At 35.7% G+C, this 24,735-nt stretch overlaps 1 protein-coding gene across 1 annotated transcript in view; it reads right to left on the minus strand.

Annotated features, from left to right (window-relative positions):
- The window catches only part of LOC107584993 (vasoactive intestinal polypeptide receptor-like), a 60,512-nt gene that overhangs the window by 3,572 nt on the left and 32,205 nt on the right, over positions 1–24,735 (minus strand). The window contains exons 4-12 of the mRNA XM_016271796.1: positions 21,554–21,654; positions 18,380–18,477; positions 11,949–12,084; positions 6,216–6,369; positions 6,008–6,068; positions 5,816–5,888; positions 2,598–2,689; positions 1,452–1,581; positions 56–97 (exon numbers count right to left, since the gene is read on the minus strand). Of these exons, the coding sequence (XP_016127282.1) occupies positions 56–97; positions 1,452–1,581; positions 2,598–2,689; positions 5,816–5,888; positions 6,008–6,068; positions 6,216–6,369; positions 11,949–12,084; positions 18,380–18,477; positions 21,554–21,654 (887 nt within the window). The remainder of the gene's footprint in view (positions 1–55; positions 98–1,451; positions 1,582–2,597; positions 2,690–5,815; positions 5,889–6,007; positions 6,069–6,215; positions 6,370–11,948; positions 12,085–18,379; positions 18,478–21,553; positions 21,655–24,735) is intronic.

Below are 24,735 nucleotides of genomic sequence, written 5' to 3' on the forward strand. Positions count from 1 at the left end.
TGTGACTGAGTGCACCTAAAGATTCTGTCTGTTTATTCATCCATCCGTGCCTTACCTCTCCATTCATGAAACAGTAGAGTACAGCAACCACAAAACCCTGTTAAAACAAGTGAAAGCAACTTACTCATATACCACTGTAGATACAATGAAAGTATTACAAGGTCATTCATTCAAAGCATTACGCACAGGAATGTGTAATGCTAGATGTCTAGAGATTCCTACCAGACTGTCTAGTATGACTGTGGCCTAAAAAATATGGGTTGGTGTGTCCTGTAGCACATATAAGTATATTTAACTAATGGGGACAAACCCTTCCTGAATTCATGGCAGTCATTCTGGTGGCTCTGCTTATGAAAGTTTTGAAAGAATTGAGGCACTTTTTTGTCCCAAGGGCTTTTTTTCCAATTTGTTACATGAAGGTCACGTTTGAAACTGTCTTGAAAACCTTCTATCATGCCTTCATATTTTCCCCCCCTTTTTTTTTTTTGCCATTTTTGTCAAAATGTTAAAAATAGATTTGATTGTTTTATTCTTTTCCCAGACCCAGATTGTTAATATTCAGATAATTTTTCCAATAAATAATTTAATATTAAATAATTTAAATATTTCTTGTATGGAAATGGTTTAAATACATATTCAAAATTAACGACTCTCTGACTACAGTTGTCGCAATTGGTTTTTTACCCTAATAAAGTTTTCTGAAAAGTTAATGTATTTATCTAATGAGGAGAAATAAAAATTTTCATAAAACAAAATAGGTAACTTTTTACAGTAAGGTTCCATTTGTTAACATTAGTTAACATGAAGATGAATAAATACTGCAACAAATGAATTGTCCATTGTTATTTAATTGTCATTAACTAACATTAATTGTCTTTTCTAATCAAGCTCTATTAATGCAAAAAAGAGTGAAAATTTTGTGTTATTGTTCGTATTTAGGATACAAAAATGTGCTAGTTTAAAATGCCTTAGCAAGACAAAGGAGCAAACATTTTAATTAAAAAAAAAAATTTGTATGTAATTTTTCACCAATTTCCAACACAAAATTTAAACACAATAAATCATTCGCAAAGTGGTGGAAATGTCCATGACCTTAAAAATGTAATTGAATAAACTAGTGAGAATGTGAAAAGTGTTTATAAGAGAGTTTATTTTCTAAACATCCACAGGGCAAAAGTGGCCACAGTTGAGGAAACACCCAATTATGCCATTAAAAAAAAACAATGGCCAATAGCTAAAGTGTGTGAGAGAGAGATTCTCTATGGAGACTGTTTGAGGAGCCCTGAGCAGTTCTACCGAGACATCATTAAACTATTCTGCTATCTGAACAACAGTGCTACGATTAGCTTGAGAGCATTTCCTGTCACTGGCAACTACTGATATTTGGGCTCTACTATGTTTTTTTTAGCGACTAGTTTGAGCGATTATTCTCAGTGAATCTTTAGACGTACCTGAAATGACCCAAGAATGAGGTCAAACACAAGCCTTAGCTCAGTTTTTATGTTCTCAGGAATGAAAGCGAATATGATGAAGTTTATCCCAAAGAGTGGAATCAACAAAAGTGTGGATTTTGCCAGCCTCCTACAGAAAAGAAGAAGAAGAAAAACATAACAAATAGCTTTATGGGATACTTTCCTGTCATTCATAACCTGCACACAGTGCAGGGCTGCAAATGATATTATTACCAGGTGATAGCAAAAAGCATATTACTGGAATAACAACATTAGTGATGCTGGGTAGAAAATTGCAGGTGCTTAAGAATTTAGTCTTGTTTTGTGCGAACTGAACAGTGGAGAGCTACTTAAGGACAAAGGACATTAAATCATCCGAACAGGTGCGGAGAGAGCCAGTGACATTTTAGATGATGAGATTGCAGTGCAGTGGGTTCTCACTTGCTGCTGGAGAGGCCAGCTAAAATATCCACATATTTTATGCCCATGTTAAAATTACATAAGCTAAAATGTTTCTCATGTACCTCCAGTCCTCATCCTTCCGAAAAGACCAGAATAGTTGGTCTAAAGCAGAAGTTATGCTTTAGATGCTGGTGTCCCCGTCAGACTTCATAACTATCTTAACCAACAAGAATTTTGGTTTGAAACCCAATTTTGTTTTCTGCTGGTTTTGCTGGTTAGCTGCAGGCTGGTCTACCAGCATGAAAGCTCTGAAAGATTCCACTCTATTCCATGCAATTACAAATAATGTAAACTTCAAGCTTCAAAAAGAATGCAAAAAAGTAATCATAATAAAAGTGGCCATAAGACTCATTTGCTAGATTCCAGGTCTTCTGAAGTCATATGATAGCTTTGAGTGAGGAAAATATATTTTGAGAAATTTTAGTCACTATTATAGTCACAGGTAATCTTCTCCTTCGCTGCAGTTCTCGAATCTCATTCACATTTGTCAAGATGCTGCACAGTCATATGGGTTTAGAATGACATGAGGGTGAGCAAATGATGACATAATTTTCATTTTTGTGTGAACTATCCCTTTAAATTTCATGCTGGTCCTCTCAGTAGGATGAGGTAAAAGAGAACAAATTACAGAATTAATCTTATATGAATGCAAAAATATGTTTTGAATGGGTTCTGAATACTTACGAATATTGGTTTGATTCATTTCTCCCAATGTCAGGACAGTTGATCTTCTGCCGCAGTATCCGAATGATACAAATGAAGAGGATAAAGTTCATCTGTTGTTGGTGACAAACAACAAAATAGTGGGTGTTGTTATTTTGTAGAGCTTCATGATTAAGCACAAATTACTGAAATCACTGAGGGGTCAAAAAGCCAATGGTTTCAAAGCACAGTGTTTATATGTCTCAGAGAAAGCAGGGACTGGCGTCTGTTAGCAAAAGGAGAAAACAAAACTACCTCCTTGAGACGGCAGCGAGACAACATTAACTCTAAGTAGACGAGATGGACTGTAGCAAAAAACAAGCAATAACTGAGCAATAAGCATGTCTGAGTGGGGGAAGACGAGAAGAGCCTCAGTTTTCCAGCCTAACATAGCAAATCCCAGACACCATGAATAAATCTGCATTAACATTCCACTAGAGTGAGATTTTCTCTCTGTCATTCTTTCTCTCAAGACCTTCTTTCTTTCTCTTAAATCTCTCAAAAGAAAAGTCAAGAAGGGCTTGTAAGAGTGTTTTTCACACCTTTCAGCCCTTATTGATATATCATGTATAATGTAAATCCCTAGAGAGATAACATCGCCATGGGACATACGTCAACAGGTTTGAGTGTTACTGACATCTTAACACTCAGCACTAAGCAAATCATTATATTGTAAGGGTATAAACAAACAGCCAAATCACAAAGTGAAACTCATGAGAGAGTGATTGCTAGGTATTCACAATAATTATTATAGGAGTTTAGAATTATTGGAGGGCAATTATATTGTTTATGTGGAACAGCCCTAATAAAGATCATGAAAATTGGTGTTTCTTTTAGGGAAAAGTAAAAGACTATTTATATATATATAAAATACTAAATAATAAAAATATACAAAAAATATATAAAAAATAAATACAAAAATTAAACAGAGCACTAAAAAAAGAAAGAACTAAAATATAAAAGAAAGCACTAAAATAAAAATGTATTAAAATATACAGAAAAACAAAAATAAAAGCATTTAATTTATTTTATGAAGCACTAAAATATATAAAATATGCACTAACAATATATAAAATTTTAATTGATATTATAACAATCTAAAAAAACTATTTTTTTTTAAATTATTATAATAAATAAAACAAACACATTAGAGAAAGCACTAATATAGATATTAAATGATAAAATTTAAATATACTATAGTATGAAAAATATAATTTAATAATAATTAATAATTAATAATTAATAATTTATGCATTTAGCAGACGTTTTTATCCAAAGCGACTTACAGTGCATTCAGGCTATACATTTTTTACCAGTAGGTGTAAAAATATACTAAAGAATGAAAATATATTTATTAAATATATATATATATATTAATTAAATGCAATATATAATTTTTTTACTGAAAAATATATTATTTATATAAAGAATAAATAAAAAAAAAGCTCTCTCTCTCTCTCTCTCTCTCTCTCTCTCTCTCTCTCTCTCTATATATATATATATAATATTTCTGTCATGACAACTCTTGGAGAGTTTTAGCATGGTAATATACATAGCAGTGTTAATATGTTTGGTCTTGGCGGAATGGATCTGCTATGCTGCTGCTGCGGCAGAGCAAGCACCAAGCCTTGCTACTGCCAATACATCCACAGACATGCTGCTGTGAGCATGTAAGTAATACTGCTGCAGCACATATAACATATATGAAATAACCCCCATATATAACATACATGAAATCACCTCATAGCAGATCTATGCAGGTGGAGCTGGGGAAGGTGGAGGGTTTCTGTAGCGCGCTGCAACTGCTACAGCAAACACTAGCCAAGTATTTGAATGTTGAGCAGCAAGCTCATTGGCTGCTGATGTGAAAGAAACCAATCAGCTGCGCCATGTGTATATATATGTATATAATTCAGGCTATACATTTTTTACCAGTAGGTGTATAAATATAAATATATATATATAAAAAATATAAAATATATTTTATATAAAATAATATATATTATTTTTATTTTTTAAAATATATTATTTATATAAAGAATAAATAAAAAGAAAGCACTCTCTCTCTCTCTCTCTCTCTCTCTATATATATATATATATAATATTTCTGTCATGACAACTCTTGGAGAGTTTTAGCATGGTAATATACATAGCAGTGTTAATATGTTTGGTCTTGGCGGAATGGATCTGCTATGCTGCTGCTGCGGCAGAGCAAGCACCAAGCCTTGCTACTGCCAATACATCCACAGACATGCTGCTGTGAGCATGTAAGTAATACTGCTGCAGCACATATAACATATATGAAATAACCCCCATATATAACATACATGAAATCACCTCATAGCAGATCTATGCAGGTGGAGCTGGGGAAGGTGGAGGGTTTCTGTAGCGCGCTGCAACTGCTACAGCAAACACTAGCCAAGTATTTGAATGTTGAGCAGCAAGCTCATTGGCTGCTGATGTGAAAGAAACCAATCAGCTGCGCCATGTGTATATATATGTATATATATATATATATATATATATATACTGTGTCCCTTTTACACAGTGTATTTTAGGTATAGTAAATGGACACCATTTCTTTAAGTGAAAAAAAAAGAAAAAGTGACATGTGGCCAAGTTTGGTGTCCCATACTCTGAATTCGTGCTCTGTATTTATCCCATGCACACACATAGCAGTGAGTAATGAGCAAACACACACCCGGAGCAGTGGGCAGCCATTTCTGCTGTGGCACCCAGGGAGCAGTTGGAGGTTCAGTGCCTTGCTCAAGGGTCTCACCTCAGTCATGGTATTGAGGGTGGATCATTCTGTACATTCACTCTCCCCACCTACAATCCCTGCTAGTACCAAGATTTGAACCTGCGATCTTTGTGTTCCAAATCCAACTCTCTAACCATTAGGCCACTACCTAATGTTTACACTGGCAGTCAGTGAAGATGGATGAGACGTGTCCTAATATTGCAAGTATTGCCAGGAATGGCAATATGGCATCATAACTAAGACATTTCTCAGAAAAAAAAGAAAAAAAAAATTACAGAAATTCTTCACAGGTTAGACAGGGGAACGTAGTCAGGCATACCAAGTGTAAGCTTATCTCCATGGCGACCATGAGTGACTGCAATCATAATGTACAATAGCAACATTCTCTAATCATAATAATGGTGACATATCATACTTTAGGAGTGAAAAGGCATCTCACCAGAATTGAAGCTAATATTGGGGTTTTAATAATCCACCAGAATAGGTCAGAATTTTCAATTATATCCCAGCATCTGGAAAAAATGGCAAATAAATGTCATGTATACATTTTTGCTTGCAATGATGACTAAGTATTTATGTCTTGATTTTAACATAAAATCATTGAAGGCTTTGACTAATAGGTTTATCTTACCCGACGTCATTGAAGTAAGCCTTGGCAAAGCTCCAAGCCATGATGAAAATCGTTGGGCCTCCTGGAGTGAGGTGAAATGAGAGTGTATTTCAGTCAATACATCAGCGGCTACCTCTTTACATGACTCACTGACATAATCATTATGTCAAAGTTTAACAAAAGAAGGTTAATAAAGAATCCAGATGCACATAAATACTATGACACCTACCCCAACCAATCAGAATGTACCACCAGAAGTACTTCCTCTCTGAGAAGAAGGAGACGGCCAATAGAGCATGAAGATACAGACCTTCCACTAGCAGCCAGAAGAAGCTTGCCATAATGCAATACTGGAAAAAGACAATCACAGCTTTGCAGCCAACCTGAAAATCAGAGACAGAGAAAATGAAAATAGCTTTGAGAAGTCATTCCCACCCTTGAGTGCTCTGAGGAGTAAGGACATCCTGACATTTATCACGGTGATAACAAATTGTAAAATACTGCAGTGCGACTACTGTATGCAAATGTTTTCCACAAACATGAAAAACGTTTTGAATATAGCCGCAACAATGATCATTTCAGATATGTCGTTCTAAAGAAATCAACTCTTCATTCAGTAGTTTCCAATTAACTAACTACATCATACATATATTATGTACTACCATCGAGTGCTTTGTGAAATAATATGAAATTGGAAAAAAGCAGATACAGCAAACTATTTCAGTTTTGGTTTACTGTTTGCAGTATGTAAAAGGGATGGTGCAAATTGTGGCTGATAATAGCCTTAATTAGCAAATATTTTAACACCACACTACTTTAGCGATATTCCAAGATCAATATTATAATTTAAAAAATGGATAACGATTACTTTTTGATAAACATTTATAATTTTCAGTGTGTGAACATTACTTTTTTTTTTTTTTGCAACTGTCAGGAATCAACACAAATATAATATCTTAAACTGCCTGTATTCTAAATGAATATTAGAGGATAATGTGCTGGATTAAACATAATGGAAATGTATCCTAATAAACTGCACCAAAGTCAACAAAACCATAAATACCAACAAAGAAACACAGGACCATCAATGGCTTTTTAAAAAAGATTTTACACACTCCTCCCACTATTGCGATGGTGATGACATCATCTTAGCCCCCGTCATCACAAAAAGAAAGAAAAAAAACATTGACAGTGAAAGTTATATATTTTAATTTCAATAAAAATTAAATTTAGGGCAGATTTCCAGTTTGTATCAATAAAATGTAATTATTATGAATGAAGGCATGCTCCAGGCTGATATTCAGATGAAAAACAAATATTTTTACTTTAAATTTCCTTTTGCATTAAGTCTTCGGTACACATAAATGGTAATCTGTTTCTTATAAATGTCAAATCATTTAATTAAAAATTATAAATTAATTTGCAATATAATTTGCAAGTTCACGTATATTAAAATATATTTATGCATATATAATTTAAATACATAACGCATATTTAAGAAGTTCAAAGTAAAGGAATTTATGGCTTTTCATTTGTGTTCCATTCAGGTGTCCCGGCCGGAGCAACGAGACAAAAACATTAAAACCCATTATAAACGAGGCATTTGTTGCATCTAGTGGGGACATAACTATGGATTATAATGACTTATGCTGTCTTTTTACGCATTGCATCGCACCGTGTAAACATAAAACCATGTCTGCATTTGTGATCGGAGAAATTACAAACAACAAGCGCTACTCTACACTGCCCAAAACTCCCGTTTGAATCGTCAGTCGCAAATCCTTTAAATATGAAAACGTAGGCTACTTACAGACTGTGAGTCAGAACAGCCGGCATTGTAGTCTACTCTCACAGGATCAGGAAACAGTCCTCCATAAAATGTGCTGCACACATCTGAATATTTGGGTTGAACTGTTCTGGAACAGTGTTGTAAATACAACTTAACCACTGATTTCTAGTCGTGTCCTCTTTTGGAAGGCCAAACAAAGTATTTTCGCTTTCACCACGAAATACACAGCGTCACACATGGCGGGCTTGAGTGAGCGGAGGCCGGTGGGCTTGAGAATGGCGCGGCCGGCAGATTCGATGAAGGAGCGGCCGGCGGGCTTGCGGCAACCACATGTGACGGCCCCGGGCTGGACTCCGCTTCGTCCATGGTGAAAGCCGATCCGGCGATTCACAGCACTAAGTTGATGTATTTCCTCAGCGACCAGCACGGATCAGCATGACGAAGCGGATATCGTTCTCTTTTGGAAGACCAAACAAAGTAGTTTCGCTTTCACAACTAAACATAGCGTCTTCACGTCATGGCGGCGGCAGCAACGATAATACAGCGAGAATAAAAGTTACGCCTTCTTTCTTTGCGTGAACATTTGGGCGGCGTTATGCAAATCTTCCCACATCGTGACGTAGACATGTGGGGGAGTGTTAGAACGAGCCGTTTTAGGTAGGTGTGGCTGACTCTGAACTTTTATAAAGAATATCTCTTTGGATTTGAGACTTTAGTCTTTGCAACTTTACAGATCTTCTTTATGCACCAAGAGCTTGTAACACTCCAAAGAGAAAGGAAAAATTGAAATCGCATCATATGACCCCTTTAAAGACATTTCTAATGTTAAAAATATTTCAAATATTACTAACATTCTATTCATCAAAGCATCCTGAAAAAATATATATCATGGTTTCCAAAAATATTAAGCATTGCATATGCTTTCAACATTGATAAAAAAAAATGTTTCTTGAGCTCCAAATATTAGAAAAATCCGCATATTAGAATGATTTCGGAAGGATCACGTGACACTGAAGATTGTGCTGAAAATTCAGCTTTGGCATCACAAGAATAAATTACATCTTAAATTAAGTACATCTTAAAATAATAAATAAACAAATAAAATACTTACAAAATCTTTTTTTACCACACCTTATAAATTAGTCTGTGTACATAAATATAGTCACATCCTGTGTGGTAAACGGTACCTAAAATCACCTGTTGAGAGTTTGGTGGAGCCTAATTGTACAGAACTTGCTAAAGATTAACAAGTCGAGTAGTTGTTTTGACACCCACCTTGATTTTGAAAGTATGTAGTTTTGCACATAAGAAAAAAACTCTGTTTTTCTAAAAATACTTCTTTGAGCTCCATGATCCGAGGATCAAAGATTCTCAAGATTCTCATGATCTTAAACTCCGTTCCTCTCTGCAACATGCTGAAAATGAGAGTGCATGCCTTACAGGCAGGAGAAAAGAATTGGGTGGATGAAGCAATCGACAGTTTAGACAGCAGAAGGCTCTGAATGATGCTTTCTGCTTTCGGGCATGTAAAATGAGGCAGCGCAGGATGAATGGATCTGGCTCATAGTTCTAATACGCACAAATCATCCCAAATTACTATGCGAGACGCAGCCTCTTGCTCAGAGCACGAAATCCCTGAAATAGATAGAAATCTTTTGCTGCAGGTTCGACCACACATGGTTAACAAACACCTTCTGCTGAGGCGAACCTCTCAACAGCCTTTTATCATGCATTTATTATGCATCATAGATAAAAACCACTGCAACTAATTCTTTTTATAAAGCTGTTTTCTGGCAATCAGTCATTCTGTCTTTTCCCATGAGCCTACTTTTATTTTAAGGTGAGAATAACGTTAATAAGGCAGCTTGACACATAACCTAGCTGTGAATATTAACTGATTCCACAGGAGATTAGTAATATTTTGCATGCAGATTAAGTCTTTAAAAGAGACTGATGTAAGACTTTTTAAGGAGCACTTTTTAACTACGTAGTTCTTCATGAAAATGTAAGAATTGTAATCTATAGGCTCTGTAAGGAGTGAAAGGAGACCTGGGTTCAAATCTAAAAATAAACTGAACTGACAGCTTTATATCTTTTGTGACTTTACATCTCTTAATCAATACTTTATTTCAACAACAATAACAACAAAATTATATCTCATTATTGTGAAATTATTATGAAAGCCTGCTTCATCTTCAGAATAAAAATCTGCTTCATCAATTTTTTATCTTTCATTTTTTATCTTTCATTTGTGACTTTATACATAACACAATGTGAGTGTATATGTCATAATAACAACTTTATTAGACATTATAGCCCACAGATATCACTTTAAATCTCACAATGTGCCTTTATATCTTCCAACTGTGACTTTTATATCTCGTAATCGCAACTTTATTTCACATAACTGTGGCTTTATACCTCTCAATGTGACATTATCTTGTATATACTTTATTTCGCATAATTGTGACTTTAAATCTCACATTGTGCCTTAATATCTTCCAACTGTGACTTAATTATTATTATTAATATATCCCATAATTTAAACTTTATATGTCGTAATCACGACTTTATGTCTCACAGTTGTGACTGTCTCAAAATTAAATAAATAAATAAACAAATAAATACATAAAGCAAGTTTTATTTTCTATCCCACGAGGATAGAAGATTGTCTCTGATAAAAAAAATTATAATATATTTTTTTAAATCGCAGACTTAAAAAACATTGTGGGAGCCGTTAAAAAGAATCATGGAGAGGATGTAATGGAACCATATCAATATGAAAGGCTTTCCTTTCAACTGCCCTTGCGTTCTGCAGGAACTATTACAGTATCTTGCTTGCCTGGTTTACAATGCTTTCAAGCCACAATATGACTTCAAATATATATTTTACATTGTCACTTTATATCTCACAATGTGACTATTTTGAAATCATGTCTATGAATAATTTCTAACAGTTGCATTACGGTTTATCACAATGTGACTTCTTCACTGTAAACTTCATTTTCTACTCGAAGGTGGAAAAAGCTTTCATATACATTTTCATTTGCCATTTTGTCAAATGGGATAGATAGATTGATTTTGTTTTACAGAAAATAGTCATATGAGTCTGGAGCGACAAATTTTCAGCAAACGACCTGTGAAAACAACGACTCGATTAGACGGTCTACATTCAGACATGTGCATCCTTTGTGCCACAGTGTTTCAGACCTTTTTATACCAACAAAAATCCCTGTAAAAAGTCAATTTTAAAGATTGATATCATTTTTTTAAAAGTTGCATTTAAAATCCATTTGCTTTAAAATTCTAAAGAGTCAAAAGCTCAGTTTGAAAGAACATTACACTTCTGAAGATCCCACAGACGGCCTTGATCTATTGAAAATTCCTGCTCAAACTGCAGACATTGAGAGACACCAGATCTGAACACTGGACATGTGTTACAGCACACTCACTCCATATACTGTGATAAAGACCCATGAGCATTTCATTGAGAGCTTTATGCTCCTTTGTCAAGTTCAATCAGTCGTCATCTTAACAGCTGAATCATCTCAGAAAATGTCCTTCACCATTACTAGCAGTCAGACGATGCTGTCTAAATACTGTGAAAGGGATTCCTCTTATTTTAATAGAGACACTAGTAAACCAGCATAGTAATGGGACACTAGTAAACCAGCATACACTTGTCAGTACAATTGTGTAAAACTAGCACAAACAAAATACCCTGTTGCTCCAGTGTCAAAAAATGACCCAAATTCACATCACTTCTTGTGATTTTTTTTTTTGCAATGTTGTGAAAGAAAAATCTGTGAAATTGAGTTAGCTTAAGGGGCTAAAACAATAACAGTGGGAGTACATGCCATCCAGAATGACTGGAACAAGCATTTTGGCAAGCTGGTTCAAACAGAGGTCACCCACAGCAGTCAATTCAGCAGCAAGTGTGAAATTATGCTCATGGATGTTTAGCAGCAGACATAACAGTCGAGAGGCCCAAGACCAGTGAGTAAGAAAAAATGTAAACGTGATCAGCTGGGATAGACTATATTTACTAACATTGCTAGATAAATACTTGGTTTGCTGTGTGTGGATGTCACATGGTTTGCTAACTGAAACTATTACAGACTCCTGGGGGACTTAAAGAAAATAAAGAAATAGATTGTGCAATAATGAACTTACAGAGTCAGTGGAGCAGTTGTCAGACTCTTGAAAAACATCGTAGAGCACCGCATCTTTGACGAAGACTGCGATGGCTTTCAGAATGAAGGACACAAACAGGTGCATGTGGATGTAGTTCCGCGTGCAGTGGAGCTTCCTGGGGGAATACAAGGAATACAATCAGCCACGCTCACGGACTGAATCTAAAATACGTTAAGCCTGATTGAGAAGTCCCCTTCCCACTAATTACACCCTGTCCTTGGAACTAATAACGGAAAAAATGACAGCTAATTACACTACAAATGAAATCCTAATTGAGCTTTCTGGTCCGTGTAAGGGGTTTGTTCAACAGATTATTTGTTGCATTGTGTTGTAGTCCATTCCACACACATTTCTACTCACAGTAATTCATGGGAATTCATAAAATCTGATTTAAAATTCAAGGTACCTGCTTATTTAATATCCTAAATGCTCATTTAATATTATCAAGCTATGGCAGGCAGTCAAATACTGACTGATACACACTGCATCTATCATGTGGAAAAAAAGAAAGTCATGCAGGATTGGGAGCAACATGAGAGTGCGTGCATAATGGCATAATTTTCATTTAATGGGTGAACTGTTCTTTTGAGAACACATCCAGAGCTGCTTTATCCAAAACGCAGGTGTTTTTAAAAACAGAGAGAGAGACTCTGATATCCCAGAACACCCTGAACATTGTCTTTTGTTTATAATGTCCATACCTCACACTAGTAAATCAGCTGACACTTTGTTTAAACACTGGTTTTGCGTTGCGCTCTGGTGAAAGGAAAAGATTTAAATTTCTCTCAAATACCCTAGAAAGTTGCCATGCTGTAGGGATTGTTAGTTTACAACAAGACAATACAGATAATGTGTTGTTGGGACTGCATTTTTGCAGCACTTTGTAAGGCTTCTTGCCTTATTGGAATAATCTAAATAAATCCCATTTAGCCACTTATGAGTCTAAAAGAAATACAATTATGACTTTATGGCATTCAAACGTTTGGGGTCTTTAAGAACTTTTAATATTTTGGAAAAAAAAGTCTCTTTCAAATGCAGAAGGCTGCATTTATTTGATTAAAAATACAGTAAAACAATGCTGCAAAATATCATTACAATTTAGAAGAACTGTTTTCTATTTGAATATATTTTATGTTATTTATTAATATAATTTATTCCTGTGATGGAAAGCTGAATTTTCAGCATCATTACTCCAGTCTTCAATGTCACATGATCCTTCAGAAATCATTCTAATATGCTGATTTGCAGTTCAAGAAACATTTCTTATTATTATCAATGTTGAAAACAGTTGTTCAGCACTTGTGGAAACCGTGATGCATTTCTTCAGGATTCTTTGATAAACAGAAAGTTCAACCGAACAGATTTTATTTGAATTAACTTTTTTTTTTTTTTGTTACAACAGTGTTTACTGTTACTTTTGATCAATTTAAAGCATCTATGATATTAATTTCTTTAAAAAAGATCTTACTGACCCCAGTATTTTAAATAGAAGTGTACGTCTCAACTTTAACAAAGTTAAATACATGATGGTTTTGCATTTTGTCTTTACATGCAAGATTATATTAACCCAGAAGCCAGTTCCTCTTTATGAAAATCATGACACTTTTGTTACATATGCTATCACATATCTCACCACAAGGTTTACATTCTGGCACAATGAATGCATGTAATGAAGACCTGATATCAATTAAGAGTTACAGTAAACATGTTTTTCAATGGCTTATTATGAAGTCTTTCTTTTGTCTACCAATTGCATTACTAAAGCCATTACTGAAAGAGAGCTGAACTGGATGATGACATCACTGAATCAATGAACTGACTTTAACTTGAAAAATGACTGTTTGTTACTGTCCTCTTGCATTATTGACAAACTATTTTCCTGTTTGACTCTGTAAAGCTGCTTTGGCACAATCTGTATTGTATAAAGCGCTATACAAATAAAGGAGATTTGACTTGGCTTAACTTAAAGAGTCCGTTCATATTGAGTTTCTTTGAATTTGTTTTTTTGTCTGGTTTTTGATTTACAGTATTGGATTTTCATTTGTCTACTTTCCTTGGTGATGTCCTTCACTAGCTAGATCAATCACTGTTGTGTCAAAACGCATGCATGTTGTTTGCTGTTTAATCCTCGACAGCTTCAGTGATTCAGTGACTCGCTCCATGACGCCCTATGGTGAATCTGGGGTTGGCTACAATCACGCATGAAGCACTGTTTTCTGTGTTTAAAGTAGTAAATAATGTATATCAGCTTTGTTATAGTTTAATCATGACAACTCTTGGAATAATTTAGCATGGTGATGGATATGAGTTAATGTATTTGGTCTTGGTGGAATAGATCTGCTACGATGCTGCTGCTGCTGTTGGTTATTGCTGTAGTTGTAGATTATTGCTGCTGCTGCAAGCAAGTATAGGAACTTGCTACTGCCAATGCATACAGCGATACGGTGCCGTGAGTATTTAAGACATACTGCTGCTGCACAAATAGCATATAAAATAACCCGTAGCAGATTTATACAGGTGGAGCTAGGGAAGGTGGAGGGTTTCAGAGAAACTCTGAAAGTGCGCTACAGGAATCTCTAGTGAATGCTAGCCAGACATATAAATGCAAGGCAGTAAGCTCATTGGCTGCAAATGCAGCATGAACCAATCAGCTTGTGCCAAGTCGTTTAATTCTCTGAATATCATCAGTTATGTTAACAAAACATCAGCCTGCGCCATCTAGAGTTTCATGGCTAAACTATATATTTATGTGGCCAGTAAGATGAATTCTAAACAATGTGTGGAAAAGTTACTTCATTACTTCAGAAATCCATTTGTTTTGATACTGTGGCAAAAGCCTGCTGAAATGGACTTACAATATTATACATTACAGCCGGCAAAATCTAACTTCTACAACTCCTGGTTTGGATATTTGAAGAGATCCACTGTATATGGATAATAACCCTGAATTAAACATTAGGAAAAAAATGTGAAAGAGTAATTGAAGCGGTGTTATCTTTAACAAAAAATAATACTAAAACTATAAAGGAAACATTTTTTGTTAATCAAAATAAATATAAAAATTAGATGTAAAATGTTTCCTTGGCAAAAGTTTAAGCTGAAACTAAAACTAGTTTTTAAAAACTAGTAAAAATGTCAAAAGAACATAATATATAATTAAATTCAGATAAAAACCTAAAATATAAAAATAACATCTAATTAAAACTATTAATACAAACTATAATAGTATATAAATAATAATAAAAATGTTGCATTGACGGCATTACCAGTGGTTATATTTCCAGCATTGTTTTGAGCATACTGTTTTTTCCATATTCAAAACACAACGCAAGAAAAAGAATTTCCATCATTGTTTAAACAAATTACCCCGCAGATTTTGTTTGTAAGTGCATTACTGTAGATTTTTGCTTGCTGAGTCTTAATTATTCAACAGCATGTCACAGATGCTTTCTATAAAGCTTAAATTTGAAATGAACCCATTTACAAATAGGTTTTTATTAAAATACAGCTTTTGAAGTTTTATATAAGTTACCATTTTAATTGCATAACATTGCAGTTTTCCCTAACTGACTATAGCGTTACATTTTTTTGAGTTAAAGGTCAAATCCCTGTGTTTCCTTTAACCTAGCACTCATGCACAGGTATGTCATTTCTGGTTTGCTCATTTTACATGCTGTGATCTGACACTATCAGCATGATCTTACAGGCCTATGTTGCATCTCTAGTGCGTGGCCATCTGCAGGATCACCTTGACATACCTCTGACAGATTTGGACACTTTTGTGTTCATTTGTGAAATGAACATTACTTGGACACATTCACTTCTGCTTTATAATGTAGACACATGCATTTTCTATAAAGCTGCTTTGAAACAATGTGTATTTTGAAAAGCACTATACAAATAAATTTGAACTGAATTGAATTCTTGGTGAAGGTACAATTTAATTAGACCGCAGACTGTTTTCACCAAGCAAAGACAACTTGTGACCTGAGTCATTCAATAGAGTGGGAGCAAGTGTTCAAACCTGCAATAATAATAACCTGAGGTGTGATCAGGTCTTCAGTCCCTGTCAGTCACTGAAATCCCACATCAGACTGATATCCTCTCAGTTAAGACTACTTAAGCCTGCAGCTCGAGTGCAGATAGTGTTAACAGACAGGATTAGGACTGATTACATTGCTGGAGAGCTGAACATGAGCAGCTTTATCGATGAGTAGTGCTGCTCTGCCATACTGGTGGTGACACACATCAACCTTATTACTGATGCAAATGACAGCATTTGAGGAGGTGATTGAGCTTAGAGTTGGTAATCAGAAGGAGTGAGCCGTGAACTATCACATTTGTGCCCTTGAGCAAAGCACTTAACCCCAGCATGCTCCAGGGAGGATTGATGCTGTGCAAGTCTACAGCAAAACGTATGCACTTTTATAGGTCACCCTCTTATACGTTTGGTAAATCAGTCAGATACTGCAGGGTAAGATGAGGGAAGATACCAATGTGCATTTACTTTTAAATTGTAACATATTTAGATATAAGATAACATGTGCAGGATGATGATGCATCAGCCAGTGTGTTATTATAGGAAATAAATAGAAACATTTGCTAATTTATTTGTCATGAAATAAAATGTAAAAATATTTTGTGCCATTTCTGGGTGACCATCTTACCACAAGGATCTAATTTGATCTTTTTACTTCAAAATAAAAAATATAATTTGGTTAAACTTTATCTTAAGGTGTCCTTGTTACAGCATAATTAAACATTTAAGTACTGTGTAATATTAATTAACTACATGTACATACTATATGGTTAGGGTTAGGATTAGGGTATGGCTTAGGGTTACTTGCATGTAATTATGCATAATTAATTGTTGTTATAATAGTAAGTACATGTAACATGTGTAACAAGGACACCTTAAAATAAAGTGTTACCTATAATTTTTACTCAACAGATCTAAAGACACATTGATGTGTCCACAAATCCCTCTTTAACAAACACACACACACACACACACACACACACACACACACAAACTCTGATATTCAACATAATACAATGTCATATTTAACAGAGACACAAAATTAGATCAGTTAACCTCAAAACTGTTTCGACTGACTAAATCTCAAAATGTTCAGCGTAGCCATTCATCAAAAGTAATGAAACGAGATTTTGTGCCCTCTATGGTCAAGATAAAAAACTGGTGGGGGGTCATTTTGGTCCAGGGGTATCTTACCTCATCTTACCCTACTAATGTTGCAATTATTATGTGTGATTATGAGTAAGCTACATCCATAGCAGTTACTATAATGAGCAGGTCACAGGAATGTGTCATGTCAAAAATGAATCATCCACCAGAAGAGCATCATACATAGTCTGATCCACAAATGTATGCAGTGTTTAATACATACATAAATTATATTGCCTAAATCATCAGAATGCTAACTTGGTGCCATTTAAAGGGTTTTAAACCGTGTTTATGGTTCAAAGTATCACTACTGGGTTTATATGTGAGCACTAATGCACACTGGAATGATTCTCTGAGTCTTGTTTGGCCAGGATTAAATGTGTGAGTTGGAATATACATGTAAGAAAGCTCTTATCTCTGTCATTAGAAGACCGTTTTGCCTCTGGTGAGCTAGATCAATCACTGTAGTGTCAAAACGCATGTTGTTTGCTGTTTAATCCTCGACAGCTTCAGCGATTCAGTGACTCGCTCCATGACGCCTCATGGTGAATCTGGGGTTGGCTACAATCACGCATGAAGCACTGTTTTCTGTGTTTAAGGCCTGCTAACCATTAGCTTAATCAAAATGACATTCTTCAATGTGAAACATTAGTAGGACTCAAACTGTGCCCAGTATTTGACAGCAAAAAACATTTATAAAAGGCAAAAAAATTATTTTTGTGTGTGTGTGTAGTAAAATAGTATTTTTTTGTCTAGGAACATTCAAATGAATTCTAATAAACATTTTAAATTAATATTTTAAAATATATATTTAAAATAGTAATATTTTAAAATTCTACATTTTAATAGCCACAACTGTGTTCCACACTATACATTTAAATCTCACTATTTAAAAAAAAGAATAATAGAGCGAGAGAGAGTTTCAAGCACTTGTACCTTGTATTTGTACCCTGTTCTTCGACCGCATGCATTTGATTTGTATAAAAATAAGCAGATGTAATTATGCTTCACCCTCAGTTCATTTTAAAGAACTGTCAGTTAGGCAGGAAGTAATTTTCCTTAGAAATAATTGCCTTGGATAGGGCTTTAAAACTAGTTAAAGTAAGTATGACAGCATAAACATGACACGTCTAGAGAAATGCAAAACTATTTTTGCAAAAGAACATAATTCACCCCTGCAACAGCAAATGTTAGCATCAGTTTCAACAAATGTAGAATTTCTTACCTGGATATACAAAGTATTACAATGGCAGTGGTGAGAGAAATGAGAGAAACACTGTGCCCGATGGTGTAGCCGATCTTCACCGACCTAAAGAAACTATCCTGCAAAAGAAAAGAAAGAATACAGTTAACTAGTTCAAATAGCGCAGAAGATTTTAAATCTTTTTGAATCTTCAAATTACACTACTGTTGGTTTGAGGTCAAGATTTTTTTTGTTTGAAAGAAGAAATTAATCTTTTTTATTGCGCAAGGACACATTACATTGAAAAGACATATACAATGTTACAAAAGATTAAATATTTTAAATAAATCCTGTTTCTATTCTAAATGTTTCTTTAGCAGCAAATCAGCATATTAGAATAATCTCTGAAGGATCATGTTTTTACTGTATTTTTGATCAAATAAATGCAGCCTTGGTGAGCACAGAAGACTTCTTACTAAAACATAAACATTTGTACAGACTCCATACTTTTATACAGTGTGATCGGTTATGGTATCATGTTTTTTAAACATCATTAAACATGGTTTATAGCAAACCATTCTATTAAAAGCAAGAAATCGAAATTATTTTGCTTTATGTGTAAATCTACATGATTTTTTAACAGCATACTGCTCTTAGTACGTATGATGACAGTGGGGTTAAAACATGCATTTACAACCTCCATAAACACTACAGCTCAAAAACAAAACAACCACGGTATCTAACGATGACTCAATGCACTGACTTTTTTGTCCATTTCTGGGATCCTGAAAAGGATGTTTCTTTTTTGTGGCAAGAATGAGTACTGTGCTGTCTCTCCCATGCAAAGCTTTGCTAAAAGACTCACCTGTGTAGAGCATATTTAAATAACCCCCTCTATAGTCTTTGACCGAAGTTGAATATAAAAACCTGAACATGGCAACAAGGAGCATCACACTTGAATAAACAAAAACATAAAATTCCTTTTAAGTCCCATGCCCACATATTCCCAGTGGGTCTGAAGACCGTGCGTGCTGATTACCCATCCTGTTGATGTGAACACATGCTAGGAAAGCTATCATCAAAGGGCAAAGGTCATACTTCACTTAAGGGGTTCACTTAACTACACTCTGCTCAAAAGATCAAGGTGTTTCATGTTATATAATACCTGCTTCAGTGATGGATTATTAGTATGTTTACAAATGTATCCAAAGCCTGACATGACTTGCAATGCTAAATAAAGGAACTATTAGGTTTGGACTTGTTACTTTGCACTAGGCAATAAAAGGCTGGCTGGAAAAGGAGGCTAAAAGGTTGACTGAAAAAGGCTGAACGTTAAAACTTGGGTTTTTTGGGTGAGGAACACTCAATATGACATGAGAACGATCGCTTTCTGTTAAAAGCTAAAAGTTCAATACGTCAAGAGTCTGAGCATTTCAGTGTTGTATAATGCCAGTGGAGTTGAAAACACTAGTTTGACGTAACTTTACTAAGATATTTTGCATGTATGATGCTCTCTCAACCACCTTAGAGATGGTAAAGTACACTGTAAAAAACACAGTAAAAACCTGCATTTTGTTAACTGATATAATGTTAATATACCAACATATTGAAGTACTAAAATCTGCTTTGTACTTTTATAATACCTTTATAAATAAAGTTATTATAAATAGAACATTATTATAAATACCTTTTTAATAACCACCAAAAACACAGGTCGTAATGAGAAAACCATATGTAGAATCACAAGTAGATTTTTCACAATCTGAGGCAAATACTAATATATAGAAGGTGCTTGTTGTCATAAACATAAATATAAAACACCATCATGGTAACACATGTGACACTAAAATTACACAATGAACATTAATTTAACAACATAAGATGTAACATAAAACCCTAATGATATTTCATATGTGAAGGGTCACAAAGGATTCTGGGAATGTCAATTCATGGTTTTCACTGTAAATTATAAGATGACTTGATCTTTTTCACAAAATTTAACAGTATGAAATGTCCAATCAAAATGATTTATTACACTATAGTGAAGGAACTCTTAAAGGGGTCATATGATGCGATTTCAATTTTTCCTTTCTCTTTGGAGTGTTACAAGCTCTTGGTGCATAAAGAAGATCTGTAAAGTTGCAAAGACTAAAGTCTCAAATCCAAAGAGATATTCTTTATAAAAGTTAAGAGTCAGCCACGCCTACCTAAAACGGCTCGTTCTAACACGCCCCCACATATCTACGTCACGATGTGGGAATATTTGCATAACGCCGCCCAAATGTTCATGCAAAGAAAGAAGGTGTAACTTTTATTCTCACTGTAGTATTGTTGCCGCCGCCGCCATGTCGTGAAGGCGCTGTGTGATTCGTTGTGAAAGCGAAACTACTTTGTTTGGCTTTCCAAAAGAGGACGATATCGCTTCGTCATGCCTAGAGCCTAGAGCTGATCCGTGCTGGTTGCTGAGGAAATACAACAACTTTGTTGTCGCTGTGGATCACCGGATCGGCTTTCACCGTGGACGAAGCGGAATCCAGCCTGGGGTCGTCACATGTGGTTGCCGCAAGCCCGCCGGACACTCCTTCGTCGAATCTGCCGGCCGCGCCGTTCTCAAGCCCACCGGCCTCTACTCACTCTAGGCCGCCACCGCCGCCGCCGCTCACTCTAGGCCGCCATGTGTGACGCTGTGTTTTGTTGTGAAAGCGAAACTACTTTGTTTGGCCTTCCAAAAATGGACACGACTAGAAATCAGTGGTTAAGTTGTATTTACAACACTGTTCCAGAACACGTCAACCCAAATATTCGGATGTGTCCAGATTGCTCCGGCCGGACAGGGCATCATCACAATATGGTAAGGGACGTAACATTTCCGTCACACGCTTGAGGTATTCGGCCAATCATAATGCACTGGATAGCTGGCCAATCACAGCACACTTCGCTTTTCGGACAGATGAGCTTTGTAAAAATCGACGCGTTTCAGAAAGGCGGGGCATAGAGGAGAAACAATAATGTATACAGTATGTGGAAAATAATGTGTTTTTTAAACCTTAAACCGCATAAACACATTTCATTACACAAAATACACAAAATAATGTTCTTTTTAGCAACATCATATGACCCCTTTAACCAAATAACAGGTTGTCACAGTAGCATTTTACAGTCTTTTACCATTAAAATTACAGGTACGCTCATTTTTATAGTGTACTTTGTACTTACATCGTCAACAGTGCCATTCAGGTTATAGCCACAATGCACTGCGATTTCCATTGGGTCCATCTCGGTCCAGCCATCAGCAGTGCAGGTCTTTGAGAGGTTACCTGTGTGAGAAATTTAAAGGTCATTCACCTCAAGATACACACACTGGCTGCTCTATTTAGAAGCTGCATCTGTTTATTACACTCTCGACTTTAACTGCAGTGAACCCCGATAGCTGGCGTCCTGGAGTGTGTCCACACAATTAAAGTCAAACAACTTTCTGAACTTAAGTAGAGAAATACGGGCCACGTCATCCCTCTCACTGAGGTGTTTCTTGGCCCTTCTCAATGCACAATGTCCCACTGAATGCAAAACTCTGCATACGATCAATACACAAAGAGACCCGACAGAGGACTGTGGCTTACTGAGCGAATTGTTTTGATCTATGCTGTATACAAACATGAACAATGAATTATTGAGATGCTTGGAGGAGAAAAACATTTTCCGGGTCATAGGATTTGTGTTGAGGAAGCTACACTGAAAAAAAGTAGTGTAGAAACAATTTTCACTCAGAAATTGCTTGAATATTTACAGTTACAAAGACATTATTAACACAAACTTTTATGCAATTAACACATTGAATTAAACATTAACATTTGAAGTAGAAAAACTGAAATAATATTTTTTTGTAAAACACTCCAAAAACCTTTTTTTCCAAAAAATTTCTTTTGAAGTGTACTTTGAAACTGTAATCACTATTTGAATGAGTTAAAATACAGTAAAAATAGTGGTTGAAAAGGTAGTTAGCTACACTGTAAGAGATTAACTAAATTAATTCACTACATTGAAGGTTTACTTTGAGCATTGTTTTTATAAATAAAAAAAATCTAATAATAAAATTTTGATTTTATTTTCTGTCACAAAAATCAATTAGCTTGAACAGGTAAATTTATACTAAATACAACAAAACATCCTAATTTATGTACCCAAATCAAAACCAGTACATAGTACTATAGGTATTTAAATTAGTGAATAATTTAATCTGTTTATTCAACACAACCAATTTACAAAATTGAGTACGAGTATGAATGAGATTTACCAACGCTACATATGAGAGATAACAATTAAGTTGAACTAATTCACAAGACTGAATCAGACTTTCCAACTCTACATGTGAGAAAGAGAATCGTTTAGGAACCATTTCACTTAATTTAATCAGATTTTAGCAATGACAGCGAGGACCATTTAAGATGAATCCATCCACTAGAATTAATCCATTCATTTCAGATTCTACATTTGAGAGAGAACTGTTAAGAATAAATCGATTAACTAGAATGAATCAGACATTCCAACTCCACATACAGCAGGGATCCTCAAATCTGGTCCACGAGATCCACTTTCCTGCAGAGTTTAGTAACCCTAATCAAACACACCTGAGCATGCTAATAAATGTCTTCAGGATCATTAGAAAATTACAGGTAGGTGAGTTTGATCAGAGTTGGAGCTAAACTCTGCAGCGCATTGGCCCTCCAGGGCAAAATTTGAGGAACCCCGATATACAGTATGGAAGAGAGAACTGTATCCCACTTTCCCACTCCATATACAGCATGAGAGAACCATTTCATTAGAATGAATCTGACTTTTACGTTTGCACTACTCGTTAAAAAAGATTAGCTTGTTACTGGAAAAGCTATAGTACTTTGAAAACAACTACTGTTACACTACTGAAAATGTAGTTGAGACCAATAAACTAGTGTTCAATTAATTCTGAGAGAATTTAGATTATCCCACAATCTGACTTCTCCAAAAACCTTTTGCATAAAAATAAGGGGTATATTCATGGACTAGGTGTAGGTATCCCACAAGGATGATTCATTTAGAGACAGTATTGTCTTACGGTCCACAGAGTTTGAAAAATATGATGTATACTTCAGGAGGAAGGACACTTAGTTCCTTACTTAGTGCATTCATAGTGGGTCCCATGTTACAATGCCATGTATTGATCCAAAACTAACCAATCAATTTCACTCAAGCTTGAATTAAAAAGACTAGGTGAATGAGTTCTTGTGTGGTTTCTCTTCAGTGTGCTTGTTATGTGAATGCTGAAAGAAGCTGTTTCATAACATTACAAAATGAACACTGAACAGAGCTATACAACAGTGTTCTCAAATTGAAACACAGAACACACTTTAAAAACACAAACAAAAAAATAATAATTTCCAAAGGAACAAACGCCAGCAGAAACAACTTAAATGTGTCATATCTACGCACAAAGACCACCTGTGCCTGCCCTGACAGGAAGTGACCTCCACCTATATAACATTCATGTCTGCTGCTGAATGAATCATACTTGCAGGTACAGTACAAACCATTTTTCAAATGTTGGAAAGATTTTTGGCCAATTACAGGAATTTTTTACTTTTTCCATACTAATATCTTAATGCAAGTAGCAAATCACACTTTGGACTAAATTTGAAGCTGACAAAACAAGGGAAATGTCAATAAGGTCTGCTTTACTGTCTACTTGTTAAAAATTCATTGGCCATTGTTTTGTCTAGTTTTGGCCTCCGACTCACCCTGGGAAGAATCAAGTAAACAACATGAATCTGTGCCATTACTAAAATAAAACAACATTTTGCTGTTATTTTCCCCTTTTGAAAATTGAAAAAAAAAAAAGATCCTAGCAAAGGGCCACAGCTACTGCCCCTTCCAGTGTCCTGTGGAAGCCACCTGCGCACCTACTTTTTGGCGTAGGCCAGGGCTTCTTCACAAGAGGACCAGCTACTGCTGCTATGGCACTACCCAATGAGTAAGACTGGATAACACTGGGAAAACGTACCCGTTCTACTTGGAACAGGGGCGTTACGGAAGCTCGAACCTTCACGAAGGAGGTTTCGGAAGCAATGTTGTACGGGGTCGTGGTTAGCAGCACGGGACCGGACATGAAGTTTTCAGAGGTCTAGACACGGGTGCCAAAGGGTGCCCCGTCTCTGAGTCAGTAAATCCTTCCTCAGAGGAATCGGCCAAGGAGGGGCTGTCGCGAGGAGCATTAGTTCAGGGAACCAGGTCCGGGAAGGCCAATAGGGTGCCACCAGCAGGACCGGCTCCTCGTCCTCCCTGACCTTGCACAGCAACTGTGCCAGAAGGCTCACTGGGGGAAATGCATACTTGCGAAGGCCCCGCGGCCAGCTGTGTGCCAGTGC

Source organism: Sinocyclocheilus grahami, unplaced genomic scaffold (genome assembly GCF_001515645.1).
Source record: "Sinocyclocheilus grahami isolate Dianchi unplaced genomic scaffold, SAMN03320097.WGS_v1.1 scaffold65.1, whole genome shotgun sequence".
NCBI classification, from domain to species: domain Eukaryota; kingdom Metazoa; phylum Chordata; class Actinopteri; order Cypriniformes; family Cyprinidae; genus Sinocyclocheilus; species Sinocyclocheilus grahami.